Source organism: Triturus cristatus, chromosome 6 (genome assembly GCF_964204655.1).
Source record: "Triturus cristatus chromosome 6, aTriCri1.1, whole genome shotgun sequence".
Taxonomy (NCBI): domain Eukaryota; kingdom Metazoa; phylum Chordata; class Amphibia; order Caudata; family Salamandridae; genus Triturus; species Triturus cristatus.
The window spans coordinates 1380151236-1380167335 of NC_140589.1; the positions used below are offsets into that span (position 1 = coordinate 1380151236).

The 16100-nt window shown below is 41.5% G+C and overlaps 1 protein-coding gene across 1 annotated transcript in view; it reads left to right on the plus strand.

Moving 5' to 3' along the window:
- Positions 1-16100, plus strand: part of PNPT1 (polyribonucleotide nucleotidyltransferase 1) — a 313627-nt gene that overhangs the window by 82678 nt on the left and 214849 nt on the right. Inside the window, exon 9 of the mRNA XM_085612380.1 lies at positions 10062-10248. Coding sequence (XP_085468506.1) covers positions 10062-10248 — 187 coding nt within the window. The remainder of the gene's footprint in view (positions 1-10061; positions 10249-16100) is intronic.

The following is a 16100-nucleotide window of genomic DNA, read 5'->3' on the forward strand; positions in this document are numbered from 1 at the left end:
CGAAGAGAAAGGAAGCAGGAGGACACCACAGAACTGATTTGTGAGTGGAGAGTGAGTTGGTTGTTTATTTTGACACCAAGTGTTTTGACTGTGGTGGAGGGGGTCGGTGCAGGGCCAAGAGAAGGGGGCCAGAAGAGAGAGTTCCAGGGACTGGATGAACCACCGGTGAGAACCAGCTCGGTTTTATCCGGGTTCAGCTTAAGGTGGTTGTGGTTCATCCAGTCACTGATGAATGTCAGGGTTGACTGGAAATTGGAGACCGAGAGAGGAGAGGGGGACAGATCAAAGATGAGCTGGAGGTCATCCGCGTAGTTATAGACGGTGACCTCCAGCTGCTGTAGTGCAAAGATGAGAGGAAAGATGTAAAGGTTGAAAAGTAAGGGGGAGAGCGAGGATCCCTGGGGAACACCGCAAGTGTTCCCCAGGGAACACATTTTTCTGTACCAATACAAAACATGCTTCTATTAATTTACACATACAGCCTAGTTTTTATTCTAGAATGGTATGAAACAGCCAATCAGTTCTTTTTTTTATAAAAAAAATATGTATGCCTCCATTTCCAAACTGTCTTTCATTTCTTTTTACCATTCTACTGAATTACACCGCCTGAGTGCATCCAGTTCTCCTTTGAAGATGTTCACAGTGTGGATTGTAGGGCACAGCTATGTCTTCTGGAGTGAAAAGTATGCAGAGAAAACAGGTATGGTGAGAGACCTTGCTTTGCCAAATGTAGACATTAAATGGATTGGTCAGAGAGGGTTAAAGTGGCACCAATTGATGCCATTGGTGAAATCCTTCATGCAAATCCAACACCCTGACCTCATAATAGTGCACTGTGGTTGTCAATGACCTAGGCACTTTGACTGGGGTAGGTCTGGAAATGCTTATGAAGGACACCTTTGCGCAACTGTTTTCACTTTTCCCTAAAACTGCCTTTGTGTTTTCTAACATATGCCAAAGGCAAAAATGGAACTGGTCCAATCATTTCTGCCCGCAGATTGACAAAGCAAGAAAGCACATCAACAAATCTGTTTCTGCTTTCCTCCGTGACTATGGTATGGGTTCCATTTACCACAACAACTTGCGTTACGACATGCAAGACATTTATAGAGGAGATGGTGTGCACTTCAATGATGAAGGGAACAGAGTCTTCCTCTTGAACCTTAGACTCTGCATCGGTACTTACTTGTAGGTACCACTAAAAAATCACTTCATAAACACAACGGCTCTTTTTAGAGCCCCCTAATATCTAAACTCTTAAATCTGCATTTCATTTCTTTTATTTTATTTTTTTTCTACCGTACGCGTACGTTGAGCTTACCGTACGCGTACCCCGCGATTTTTTTTTAAAATCAATAAATGTTTTCTTTGTACTTTTCTGTCCTTCTTTGACCCCCTTACAAATGTTAGGGGGTCTGTAACTCTCTCCCTTGCCCCTTTTCAAGATATCACTCTTTTTTTTCTGAGTGAAACACACGAAATGGCGGCCGCCGCTTCCTGGTTTCGACCGATTCGAATGTTTACTAAGATCTAAGGGCCAATCAGAATCGCGCTCGCGCACGCCACCGTACGCGTACGGTAAGCGCACCGTAAGCGCACCGTAAGCGCACCGTAAGCTGGCTCAGATATATATATTGATTTAAAGGCTATTTTCTCAGAATCTACTGAACAGATTTACACCAAACCTACAAAAGGCACTTCCTTGACCTGAGGACTACCTCTCTGCCAAATTTCAAGTAATTCTGTTCAGCCGTTCGGGCTGTAGCTGTGTCTAAAGGTCCTATGGAAAAATGCATGGGAAAAACGTGTTTTGGGACCCCCCTTTTATCTCAGCCCCCGCTTGACGAATCCCCCCGAGACTTTCAGGGTAGGAGCGGAGCGTAGCGCCCCACCTATTTTGAAAAATTCGCGAGGAATCGTCAACCGGCGCCAAAGTTATTCAAAATAGAATGGTGTGGATTTCCTATGGAAACGTGGTCCTAACTATAACTACCTACTGGCGACCGCCAGTAGGTTATATATATATATATATATATATATATATATCTATATCTATATCTATCATCTTTTTATTGAAGGAGAGGCGCTTTTTCTGTAGAGTTGCATATCATCAGTGTACATATGGTGGGAGATGTTGGATAGTTGGAGGATTTCAGCCAGGGGTTCCATGAGTAGGTTGAAAAGGATTGGGCAGAGAGAGGAGCCTTGGGGGACACCACTCGTGACTAGCATCAGGATGCAAAGAGTGGTCCAACATAACTCTTTGGGTTCTGTTGTGTAGGAATGAAGAGAACCATTGTAACATGATACCTGATAAACCCATCCTATTTTCCAGGAGGTTCTCATGTTTAACAGTTTCAAACGGAGCTGATACATCAAGCAGGATTAATAGGCAGGATTCATTCTGTTCTAGGAGTCTCAGGTCATCATCGACGATGTGGTTCAGGGCAGTTTCGGTACTGTGACTCGATCTGAAATCAGATTGGTAGTGGTCAAGGAGTTGGAATTGATTTATGTGGTTAGAAAGCTGTTGATGTATGCATTTTCCATGATCTTGGCTAGAGTTGGGATGTTGGTATTAGGACGGTAGTTGCTAGGTTCTGAGAGGTCAGCATTGAGTTTTTTTTAGTATGGGGTGAACTGGCCACTTTTTAGACAATCTGGTATAGAGCTTGAAGTTAGAGAGGCATTAATAATTGTGGTCCATAAAGTAAGCAGGGAGTGTTTGATCTTGTTGAGAAGTTTGAAGGAGTCAATATAATGGTTGAAGTTTTTCAGAGAGGATAGTAGATTTAGGAAGTTAGTTTCATTAAATGCCCTAAAGTTGGACCAAGAGGCGTCGTTTTTTGGTGTAGGGGATTGGCATTCAGAGTGGATTCCTTGAGAGACAGGGGGTTGAGGTGGCGTGTCGGTGATGGGTAGGAGCTTTAGAGCAGCTTTGACTTCCATGTCAATTTGTTTAATTTTTGCAAGGAAGAAGGAGGCAAAAATATCACAATTGGGTTGGGTTAAGTTCATAGAGGAAAAAAGGGGATGGAGTTTCCTATTGGTTTGATTTTGGAGAAGTTCAAACCTTCTTTTTAAGATGGTTTTTGGCTGTGTCAAGTTGTAGTTTGAAGACTGATGCTTGGGATCTTTTGATGTGCCTATTGTAGGCTTTCCTTTTTAGTTTCAGTAAACTGAGGTTAGTCAGAGAGGGAGAGAGTCCCCAAGTTCTTTTTCTCTTTAACCCCTTCAGTGCCCATGACGAGATGGTCTCGTCATGGGCCGCGTTTGCGCTGTGCCCATGACGAGACCATCTCGTCATGAACCCCGCCCGCTAATAGAAAGCCCGGCACAGGGCGGGGAAAGGGCGGGGCACGCAAGAGGTTAACCCAACGGAAGTGTGAGATGGTAGAGTTGTGGGTTCTTGTCATGGTTTAAGCTCATGATCAATAATTCTGATTTCCCCTGTTTTACTTTAAAACCCGTAACTTCACTATAATCTTGTTGGATGCTTAGGGCCCTTTTAATGAACTCAGTAGGGTCTGTGAAAATCAAGCATTGATTCAGCCATCCAACCTCCCAAAGTTATTTACAGGACTTGGGAATGACAGAAATGTTGTATTTGTATAAAAAAAATATTATTATTAAATATCAACACCCATCTCCACTATTCATTCGATATATGGCTGAGATCCACTTACTTAGCGGTTCTAATAGTGACTCTGCTGAAAGTGACTTTTCATGTCCCAACTTCATAAGTTCATTCAGCGATTAGTCAGTTACCTCTGCCCGCAATCGCATCATCCCTTCGACCACATCCATTCACCCACACTCCTCTGTTCACACATTCACCCACAGTCAACCATGCGTCCATCAACCTATGTTTATTCATTCACACTATTTTCTCAAAATATCCATTGTTCCAAGCTCACCCATTCTTCCTCGCTTATCTAGTCATCCATTAACATGCATTTATCTATGTGGCTGGGGAGGAGAGTTGGCAGTGAATTAGATCTCATATGAAGATTAGAAGGGGAGAGACTATCCACCCACACATTTGTTCAGGCATCTCTTTATAACACCCATGTATGCATTTACCAATGCAGTGGCTACCAGCATAGAAGGCTTGCATTTCATGAGCTAAAGTTTGTAACATACCGGATCATTGAAAATGAACAGTCCAAAGAGATGACCTTCTGGGGGGAGGGGTTACGGAGGGAAAGTAAACTGGCTTTTTTGGCACATTTCTGTGATCCTAAATTATGGAATTCTTTGAGTCAATAGGATGGCTATAAAAAACATAACTATAATAAAATAGCTAGGGAATAAAAGACAACCTTGTCCACCCAGGAAAGTTTTGAAAACAGTAGAAAATAATTATTCCGTGACTTATGTGCAGTGTCATAGGTTATTTATCTCTCTGCTCCTTCCATTTTTTTGTATTCCTTAAATGTATGGCAATGCACAAGGAAAGACCAGGTACATTACAAGGGCTATATACTCATTGTTGTTGTCCCCAAATGGTTACGCTGCTTCACTTCCACATGTGTATGACAGGTCATATATCCTCATCGGATTCCCACAAGCATTGTCATTCATTATTACTCTTGGAAAAGGTATTCAATTACTTTAAATAAAAGCTTCGGGCAAAGATACATTGGTATGTACATGCAAGAATTTCTTTTGGATGTAGCCGGTTGTTGTTGATAATCTCCTTAAGCCACAGTTGTTTTCTCCTGCCCCACCCACTCCAAGATTCCTTGGTATTGGGCATCTGCCATGTCTCTACCGTCAATTGTAGCCAAGTATCTGAAACTGTTGGCTGCTGCCCTCAGTGGGTGTGAAGTATTATTCCTAAAAATACCCAACAATGCATTTGGTAGTCTTTGTCCCTTCAGGGCCATTTAGGGACCCTACAGAGATGTGGGTCTTCTGGTCCTGCTTATGGGCCACTGCATGTAGAGTGATGTGAATGATATGGAAGAAGGCTATGGTTACTAGGAGATCTAATTCTACATTCCAATTGGAATACAGTAAGGCCCTCCAGTTTATTGTGGACAGTAGACATTATCATTATACACTTGGTTTCCAGAGTATTCATTAGGTTGATGATTGTATGATTGAGGGCTCTTCTAGGTACTATAAATACATTTACTTATAAACACCCGTAGTTGGACAGTTAGATGATCGAGGCATCTTCCCACCATGTTGGCCTCCTGTTCCTCTTACTGTGTACTGCACTATTGTTCCACCAGGTGCTGAATGTGGAAACGTTACCCATGTTCCAGTCCAGAAGTAATGGTTTGTTGTAGTTTTGATTGTAATAAAGCCAGGAAATGCTAAGAGAATGATGGCTATTCACATGACATTGAGTCATTGTTTTGTACTTAGGTGGTGACAGCAAGGTGGTTCTAGCCTTTGCACAGGTGGTCCCGCTAGCGAAGACCACTTACTAGCCGCTGGACTTCTCTCTAAAGTCACAAAATTGAGCCTTAACATTTTTTTGATTTCTATTTAAAGTGAGATCACATCTATCCTGTATGGGTGCGTTCCATGCAGAAAGTGCAGGTGGGTGCCAATTTTCTGATACCAGGCTTTTAGATCTCAATCACGATTGACTCATTTGAATTTCTACAGGGCTGTGGACCCTTTCAGTTCTACAATCTATGAACACGCCAGGATTAGTTGACTTGGCAATTTGGTTATTTCCAGTCTGGTCTGGATGAGGTCTACTTGGTTGCCAGGGGTGATGTGCAGACCACTTGCCCTTCCCCATCCGGAGATCAGAGTAATGATGCATGCATCGCTTCTGGGTTTGGTGGTGGAGGGGCTAACCTGGGAGAGGTGGCAAACAGAAGACTCTTGTCTGAATCTGCTGAAGCTGCAGGCCTTTTTTCTTGTCCTAAAGGCCTCCCTGGCATCCATCAATGTAGGTTTTCACAGACAACATCTCCACCATGTGGAACTGCGACAAGCAAGGGGAAATCGAGTCCTTAGTCCTGTGTCAGGAGGCTTTCCATCTATGAATGTGATTGGTGGACTCTTGGGGTGTATTCCTGATTGCAAATCACCTAGCAGGAGACGTCATCTGGCAAATCACAAGTGGCATCTGCATCCTGAGGTAGCACAGGGTGTCTTCCAACAGTGGAAAGAACCCAAGCTAGATCTCTTTGCCACCTTTGAGAATACTTAGTGTCAACTGTTTTGCATTTTGGAGTTTCCTCAAGAACACTCATTGGGATGAAACAAAGGACTCTTGTATGCCATCTCTCCTTATTGGGCCAGAAGAATGTGCTGGGAATTAGCATCTGTACTCCAGTCAGACCACCACTTGCAAAGACCTCTATCAGAATCTACACCTACATGCATGGAGGTTGAGCAGCGACTGTAGACTGCATTCAGTTTCCCACCTGAAGTGGTGAATGCGTCCTTTCCTCCAGAAACCCTTCAACAAAATCAATCTTAGCTGTGCACTGGAACAAATTTGTTACCTGGTATGGTGTTCACAGCACTGAACACTTACAGGTGAAGCTGTCAAATGTATTTTTTTTCTTTAGCCCAGCATGGCCTTGCAGTCAGCACTATAAAAGGTTATTTGTCAAATCTTTCAGCCTCTCTACATTTGCCCTCCTACCGTCGATCAAATCACCGGTTGTGATGAATGTTATTCCCTGCGAGCCGATGTATAGCTGCTCCAGTGTGATGCTCAAAAAGCTGGGAGCGAAACCCATTACCCTGCGTTCTAGGAGCTTGCAGTATAGTTCTTGGAAGTGTGTAGGGGAAATAGATTTCCTGGGTATGTTTGTCAGTTCTTCGCTGAAATGGGTGTTTCATGCAGACATATCCACCTTCATATGGTAAAAAAAAAAAGCAAAAAAACTTTTCCCTCCAATGTCCATTGTTCCTAAGTTGGTTCGCAATTGATTTGCAAGCTTATACTTCCCCTTCCATGAAGGAGTGTCCGCTTTCACAGATGGGATGCAAGGAGTGGTTCCACATAACTCAGTCGAATTTTGGACAATTAGTACCTGATGTTTTAGTCTACACACTTTTGGGCTACTGGCATGTCAGTATTAACTTTGTAGGGACAAATCTATTTTTTGCATATGGGACAATTTTCTAGTTAGACTTGTTTGCCCTTTGGATTTAATGCCACTTTGAGGCATCTCTGCAAACTGCAGAATGGAATGTGCTGCGGGTGTTTATGGTCCTCCACAAATATCTCCCATCTAATCAACATGTGTCTCAGTGTTCGATTAGTAGCATTTCTGCTTTTCTCTCCAGCTTTGAAATGTGTCCAATAACCTTGGCTAGGCACTTATCACTGTTCTTTAACAGTTCTGCTTTGAAATGCCTCTGACGTCTGTGAGTGCTGACAAGCACACTAAGTTATTTGGTCATTTGTTTTATGTACTCCGTGTTGTATTATATAAACACAACGCTTGGAATACTTAATGCTATGGTTTTCATTGTATTTTATTTTTGTTTTGGTAAGGATAAAATTGGTAAAGTATTTAAAAAGCATCTTTGGACTAATGATTCTTACACAGACTTAAGGGGAGCCTCTTTTTTCTCTTTGTACAAATTGAGGGACTTGTGTTTTTAAGTTGACTCTGAAAAGCAATGTTGTTACTTTCTTCATAACTATTATTAGCGTGAATGACTCGCTATTTATAGATAGCGTGAATGACTCGGTTGTATATGGTGAGATTGCAAGGCAAGTTTACACAGAAGGGGAAATTGTGAATTATGAGAGTGCAGTGAGTAAAATGACAATGTTCTGAGTGTGCACTCAAATCTATATTCACAAATATTCAAAGAATCATCTGTTTTTTTGTGCAGTCTTGGTGTATGCACCTTGGTGCTGTCTTGGTGTCCCAATTTGCACACCATGAAAACTGGAACTATCGCTGGTAGTGAGCCCACTTCCCAGTCCCAGCACACACAATAAATGTAACCCGTAGGTTCACTAAATCTTGTAGCAATTAATTAAAAAATGATATGCCAAACCATTTGCTGCTGTTGGTTATTCTTTTAATGACAGTTGCATTTCGTGGTATGCATCTCCATTAGCATTTAAATGCCATCTCTTACATACATTTACAATGCATTTATAGAATCCAATGATGTGATTTTTGTGTGAATTAAATCTGGTTGTGTGCTATTGATAGCTGTGTGTGTGATGCACAGTAGTTTTAAAGAGGATCTTTGGAGTCAGTGTAGACCCTTCAAAACTGGAGAGATGTGGGTTATTATATTGACATGTAGACATGGGCTTGCTGCTGAATTTTGGATTCTTTGTAGCCTTTTGATAGTTTATAGTGGATTGCTGTGGTATAGTCCATTAGCATACTCTAGTTTAGAGAGAATTAATTATGCTGTACCTTTTTGAAGAATGGCAAAATGTGGAAACATATGTCTAAGTGTTTGCATTGTGTAGAAAGTTGTTTGGGATAGATAGCCTGTCCACTTGAGTAATCACGGAAAGGCAGAGTTAGTCTGAAATGTTTCATAAATGTTGCTATTTTTAGAGGGAGGTACTAGTTAAACTTGCCAGAAAGATATAGGGTCATAATTTTTCCATTCACCTCGGATCACTGTTTCAGTTTTTGAAGCGTTCAACTTGAAGTTATTCTACGGCATCCATTGATCTATGGCTGTGAAGCAGGTGTTCAGATGTTCTTATGCCTTAGAATTTTCCAGTTTGAGAATTATCTGTGTATTGTATTCATAGGTGTTGCAGGTGAGTTTGAAGCTCATGATAAGATTTAGTTGTGGTTTCATGCATATGTTAAAAAGTAGAGGTGTGATGTTAGGTCCTTGTGACACCTTTTTTTCTGCAGCAAGGATTTGAAGAGAAAGGTGGTGTGTGAACCTGGCATGATCTGTTGTGTAAATAAGAGTAAATTCAGTTGAGAGTGATTCGATCTATCCCAACCTTTTTCATCCAAGAAGTAATGTGTCATGGTGTGTACTGTGTCAAAAGCTGCTGAAAGGCCCAAAAAAAGGAGCGTAACTATACCATCTTTGTCGACTGCTTTCGAGTCATCCCAAATTGTGGTTAGGGCAAATTTGGTTTGTCTGTCTGGGCAGAATCCTGTTTGCCAGTCTGAGAGTAGTTTGTTTTCTTATATGAATTCTGAAATCGGGCAAAAGACTGATCTTTCCATACTTTTGCTTTGGAATGGTATATTAGAGATTGGCGTGTTGCTGTTGGGTTCTTGAGGGTCCAGGTTGTTCTTCTTAAGTAGTGGGTATGTGTATGCCCTCTTTAATATCCCTGGGAAAGTTCCTGTTGTTAAGGAGTTAATGATAATATTTCTGACTAGAATAGATGCCGATGTTGACTGAAGGATCTTTCTGAAAATATGTGGAGGGCTGGGGTAGAGCTGCTAGCTTTTTGTATGTCTTCAAACTATGAGGTTGTAATTTCTTGAAAAGCTGATATAGATGGAGTTTGAATGTCTGCTGTGATTGTTTTTGACTGTATAACTAGGAAGCAGTTGTTGCTCCTGATTGTTACAAAAGATCCCAGTGTGTCTGCTTTGTTTAGATAATGGGATGCCAGTGTATTGCAACAGTCTTGTGAAAGTGGGGTGGAATTTGACAGCTGTCTGGATTACGAAGTTCTCTATGCAGTTGCTTGGCTGGGCATTTGGCATTGTTGATCCTACTTAACTACAAGTAGATATTAAGACTTAGATTTGTGGCATTATTCATTTTACTTGGGGTGTTCAGTTTAATTGTCCCACCTTTCCTCTACTGAACATAAATTGATTGTACTCCATCTCATTTTCTCTGATTCGATCAAACAAGTTAACTGTTATCTCACACTTGTGCAGAAACACAAAAGGTGATCTTTAGATCTCATGCTGGAGGTTTCTGCTAGTTATCTCAAAGGATCTTTGACCACCTGCAATTTTAGCATCTAGTGAAAGTGTTTGTTCCCTAAATAAACCCTTTCTTTTGTTCAGCAGCCCAGTAATGTTCCAGGACAAGTGACTCCTTTACAAAGAAAGCTTCATATTAAACCACAACGGTGTAGCTGTCTGAAATTATGCTTTCTTTTTTCATAGTCATGATAGAAGCTGGGGCAGAGAACGTGCTGCAGCAGGACTTCTGCCACGCGATCAAATTGGGGGTGAAGCACACACAGCAGATTATCCAAGGCATCCAACAGATGATAAGAGATTATGGACCAGAAAAAAGAGCTCTTCAGAAATCCTTTTGTGCCCCCCAACAGATTGTTGAATGTGCAAGACAGTGAGTACCAATATATGTATTTCATTGAGAATGGTGTTTACAAAACATATTCTAAAACACAGAGGAGCAACCTTTCTTGCATCACTTGGCCATACTGACACACTATTCATTATAGGCAAATTTGCTATTTTGTGGAGTTTGATCCTTTGTGCTTCGGAACAGATTGTTGACTGTGCAAGACAGTGAGTACCAATATATGTATTTCATTGAGAACGGTGTGTACAAAACATGTTCTAAAACTCAGAGAAGCAACCTTTCTTGTGTCACTGGGCCATACTGGCACACTATTCGTTATAGGCAGCATCATTACTTCAGGGAGTTTAGGGAGGGTCGATAAGGCCACATTCACAATTAAATGCAAATGCTTTTCAAAAATTAATATAGTACTATACAAGTCGTTAAATTCAAAAGGTAAAATTCAGGGTGAAAAATTAAAACCAAGTTCAAGGTCCTCAAAGAAAACAGACTCAGTATAGATGTGTTACCCTTTATAAACAGCCGAAACCCCAAACATTTGTAAACAACACCCGACTATCAAAGTCTAATCTTCTCTGTTCGTCTTCCCCTATTCTGTTGTCACTCTTGTTTGTTGTGTAATGTTCTTAAATGTGAACTCCTCCTCTGCTTATATGGCTTGGCACACACACTATTCTGTATATGTGATAAATAAAAATTTATAAAATGCTTAAGGAGTGCAGCTCAAGTACGTTATTCTCACTTTGTTTAAAAAAAAATATACCTGGCCGTTGAAATATTGACAGATGCTAAATTGAATGTCAAAACAAAGATGATATATAAATAATTTAATGTTACCATATCATTAGTTTGCGAACTACGTACAAAAAAGTAGCGCCCACATTCGAGAGCATTTATATCATGACTATAAGAAGCAAGTTTGTAATCACTCAATAGTTTATGAATCAAAAAGTTGAAGATGGCTAGAAGCAGTGCTTCATGTTCTCATGTGTTCCTCCCAAAAAACACTTTGTATAACATACATACATACATACCAAATTCAAGGAATACACTGCACTTTTAACCGTTTGCCATTTCAGAGTGCTGCGGTAGTTACAGAAGAGGGGTCTTTGCTGTCTTGGTCTCACAAGGCTCAATCAGCCTGCATTCTTTGCAGTTAGAATGATTCAGTGTCTTAGCGCCAGTGTACACCATACCATGTTAAATCATAAAGAGTTAAAGTATACTTTAAAGACATTTAATGTAACTAAGTTAAATGGCAATATATTATCATCACTTCATTCCATTGTATGTCTGCAGTATGTTAAATTGACAGAAATAATACCAAGTATCACATATATAAGTCACAGGAATCGATGTCCACAACCTGGCTTGGATGAATAGCACACTGTGTTTTTCAAGTGGAACACTATGCATAAAGTAGATTTGTCTTCAGCTTAATATGTCATAACTTAGTTAGTTAATACAAATCTGCCCTGCATTCCTATCCTTTAGCAAAAAACATTAGCCTTTATGAGTATCTTTCTCATCAAAATTGGCAGCTGCCTGTTAACAGGTCCGATAATACTGATAGATGTCAGACAGTTCAGCTCTGAGGAAATACCAATTTACAATTTTAGGGAAATTAACCACTGTTGTGCATGGTTAACGAAAAGCTGTGTTGCTTCAGCCCTCAGAAATGTTTCACCTCTGAGCCACAAAACCATTTAGTGGTTTGCAACAGTTTTATGTTTTAATGAGCACCTTTGTCAAGGCGTTAGTCAGACCCAGTTAAACCTTCTTCTGTACCACAAGTTAGTTTAAATTAAACTGTACATTTCCTTCAGCCAATAATCACCCGAAGAGGTTACTTTAGCCCCCCAAAAAATTATTTTTCTTCAACCCTGTCTGGTTTTAAGTTCATACGTTGAATTTAACTTTGTAATTCGTCATCCTACCAAGAGTTAGCAAATACTTCACCAGAGTTTGGGTGCTCTTAACTCCATTAATCATTTTAGAAATTGTTCACAATTAGTCAGTATTCCAATGGACAAATGAGAATCTTGCTTCAGGTTGGAACTTTTAAGACTGAAGAGCACCTTACCTGTTAAGACTTTTTTGAAAGGAAACTATTGCAAACATTAATTCAGGCTCCCACTATCGTTAATTGTTAGTACCAGGGATAACATCCACCTCCATGGCATACATGCTGCCTCTTCTGTCAGTGTCTTCTGATAATCTTCTATGGAATTAATTTGGATTGATGATACTTCAGCTGCATTCCTGTTATTGCAGGGTCCTTGGCACGCTACCACATATACGTAAGAGTTAACCGCTACCAAATCAAGTTTAAAAGTTCAGCATCTTGGGGCCGCTCTCATTGCTAAAATGGGATGGGTAGCGGGTAGGTTTTTGTATCAAAATCTACCATGAAACTTAAGGAATAAAGACTAGCTAGGAAACTTGGATGGACCGGTCCTTCCCAGTTTTCATCTCAGTTGCCTTCTTTCTCCACTCTCTTTTCCTGTCACACGGCGGTTTCTGTCCGCACCACCCTGTAAAGACATCACAGACTCAGCAGCTCTGACACTCAAACAATCTCTGAATGAAAGCATACATATCATCCACTGGACAGACCCCATTCGAAATGTAAACGTAAAAGTGTGGCACCTGCCATCTTTCATCACACAAAGCCTTACAGATCAGTAATCCGATTCAAAACATGCTAATTCCATAAAGCAAAAGTAAGGCACGTTCAGATGTGCCATCCAGAAATACAGTGTAACACAGAGACACCCCAAATAATCTGTTTTAGATTCACACACCAGACCTAGTTGTCAAGATCCCAATCAGAAAAAGCGGAGAAATGAAAACCAAGACAGTGTCAAAGTGACATCGATGATGGTGGGTAGTGTAAGCATAACAGAAGTAAAAGATGAAAACAATAGTACGTTGATAATTTCAAATGGTGATTGTCTTTGCAAATCCCTCAGACATAGTAACTACACAAACGCAAATAGATGAGAAGAGATGAAGGAGAGTAAAACAAGTGGACCGCATATGTTACGCCAGAAAACTGGTAATCTGCTATATGCTGTTTTGTCGCTGACAGTTTAGTACCAGATGATGTGCATTAGGCTGAACAATGCCAAGCTTGGAGCTGTGGCCGCAAGCACTATTGAAATATTGAAACTTCAGTAATGCCACTGTGAGATGTTCACAGGTCAGACTGGAAATTTTGGTCAATTGTACTTTAATCAATTTGCACAAAACCCTATCTTTTAAACAGTATAGATGCCTGCAGAACACTTCACACTCGAACTTTAACCAGATCATATTCTGCAGCCTTCATTAGAATAAAAGTGCCTGATGTGTTTGCCAGAAGGTGCAGCACTGTGATGAAAGGGACTAGCATAGGTTCCGCCAGTGCTGTATATGACTGTTGAATGGCAAGGAGGCATTCATGTTCCTTATTATTACAACTTTAACATTTGTCCAGGAAATAAGTGTGGTTGCGAAGAAATAATGTACGTTTCTCTTGTGTCACACCATTCAAATGAAAGTGACAGTGGGGCATTTCACCGTTTATACATTTCATTTCTTCCGCATCTGTAACACCTAGAATGTGGGAGAGCTGTCTGAATGTAAGCAACTTAATACATGAATGTAAGCAACTTAATACACAGGACAGGACTAGCTCTGTCAAGGAGTCCTAATCTTATAGCAAGTCTGACAAGGCCGTCATTAAGTGGAAATATATACCTGTTGCAGAAGAAAGCCTTCCATGTGGAATTCCAAGCATTAGGATGTTTTTTTGTGCTATCAAAATTGGTCAGACAAATTATCCAGATTACGTGCACAAGCTTGTTTTGTTTGAATCCTCTACCATTCTCTCCTCACTATTTTACTTCAAACCAGTGATTGAACACTCAGAGTCAATAAATAAGGCACACACTCGAGAATAAACCCGAAATGACAGGTATTTTATATATATTTTTAGACATAAAGAACTTCATGTCTTGGTAGGTACTTTTTGAGTTACCAATTTTTACAGTTAAGAAAAAATGACACACAAATACGTTTTTATGCGATGATGCTTTCTTACGGAGAAAGAAACTTATACTGCAAACAAGTATTTGAAATCGTATTTCAGAGGGTCCCCTTTAAGACTTAAGGTGCTAGAGGGTCAAGGTCACAAGATCTACCTGCAGTTTGGGTTTACTTGCCCTGGAGTGTCCGGGTGCAAAGGTGCTGGACGGGTTGGTATCCTAGCGTGCTACACAGTAGGCATAAAAGAGGGCCCACCTAGAAACAAGCTGCAGACAGGGGCTTTGGGACAAGACCGGGAGCTCCCAACAAGGGGCTCATTTTGTGAGGGTCTTGGGAGAAGGAGAGTGCAGTCGTTGTTCATGGACCTGGACCAGGGAGCTCAGGTACAGAGGGTTTTTGTCTGCTGTTACAGTGTGTCGAAGGCACTCACAGTTAACCTGCAGAGGGGGACAAAACAGGACAGCTGGGCTACTCTCTGTGCTGTCCTCTGCAATGCTGACGTTCCTCATTGGCTGGTCGGTCTTTGTGGTGACTGAGTCCGGATTGGACTTCAAACAAGCTTTGGTTGTTGCAAGGTGTTCAATACCCCGGGGTTTGTACAGGGCGGTTATGGGGGCCCTGGCGCCTCCTAACTTGGTGGGCCGATGGATCTAACCTCTAGGAGCATGGTAACCTTCTCCTGGGCAGCTGCTGCAATGGTGGGCCCGGTGGTCAGCAGTTCGGTGAACCGGACTTTGTGGTTGGTGCCTGCAGGCTGCAAGGAAGTGGCTCCTTTATTTCGAGGTTGATGGCTTGGTGAAGTGCTGATAGCCCTCCAAGGCTTTTGGAGGATGCAAAGCTCCAGGACGAGTCAGGTTTTCGCAATGTTCTGGACATGAGCAGGCAGGCAAGGTTTGGTGCCAGAGTCCACCGGTAGTCCACATTTCTCGCTTCTTCGGCTCTTTTTTGTCCTCCTTCTTCTTTTGTCAGGTGAATCAGAGTTCCTGGTGTCAGGGGACTACCTAAATACTACATTTAGGGGCATTAAGTGGAGTGAAAGGTAAAAGCCAATGGACTACTTACCCTTGGAGTCACTACCACCACTATATGACCACTTCCTGTGGGGAGTGGGCATAACCCTGTCCAAGAGTTCCTAATTCCACCACACTAAGAGGCTGGTAGTTTTCAGGAAGGCACCTCTAAGGTGCCCTCTGGGAGCATGTTTTAATAAATCTACTACTGCAATCAGTGTGGATTATTAAGACAAGGTGTTTGATACCAAACACCATAGGATTCAGTGAAGCCATCCTATAGCTGGGGAACTCATGATGACCAGTGCCCAGTACATATGTCTTGTAATTGAACAACACAGCAAAGGGGCATATCTACTAAGGCAGACATGCCCTCACATATAACATAATGCACCCTACCTTTGGACTATAAGGCCTGCTGTAGGGGTGACTTACATATATTGCATGCAGTATCTGAGCGGCACACAGGGTATGTACCATGTTGTGTTTTCACATTTATCTGCACCATTTCACGCAGCCAGCAATGGCAGTCTGCATGAGTTTGATGGTGGGTCCCTTAGGTTGGCACAATACATGCAGTAGCCCATAGGGGACCCTCTTTAGCATCCATGCCCTAGGTACCAGGGGTACCATTTACTAGGTACTGACAGAGGTGCTAAAGGTCTTGCTAATTGGGAAATAATTTAAAAGGTACCTTGTTTTAGGGAAAGATCACTGGCACTGGGAACCTGGTTAGCGGGAACCCAGTACACTTCGGTCAGAATGTCATCAGATACCAGGCAAAAAGTGGAGGTGACCATGTCAAAAAAGGAGCACTTTCCTACAATGGGTAAATAG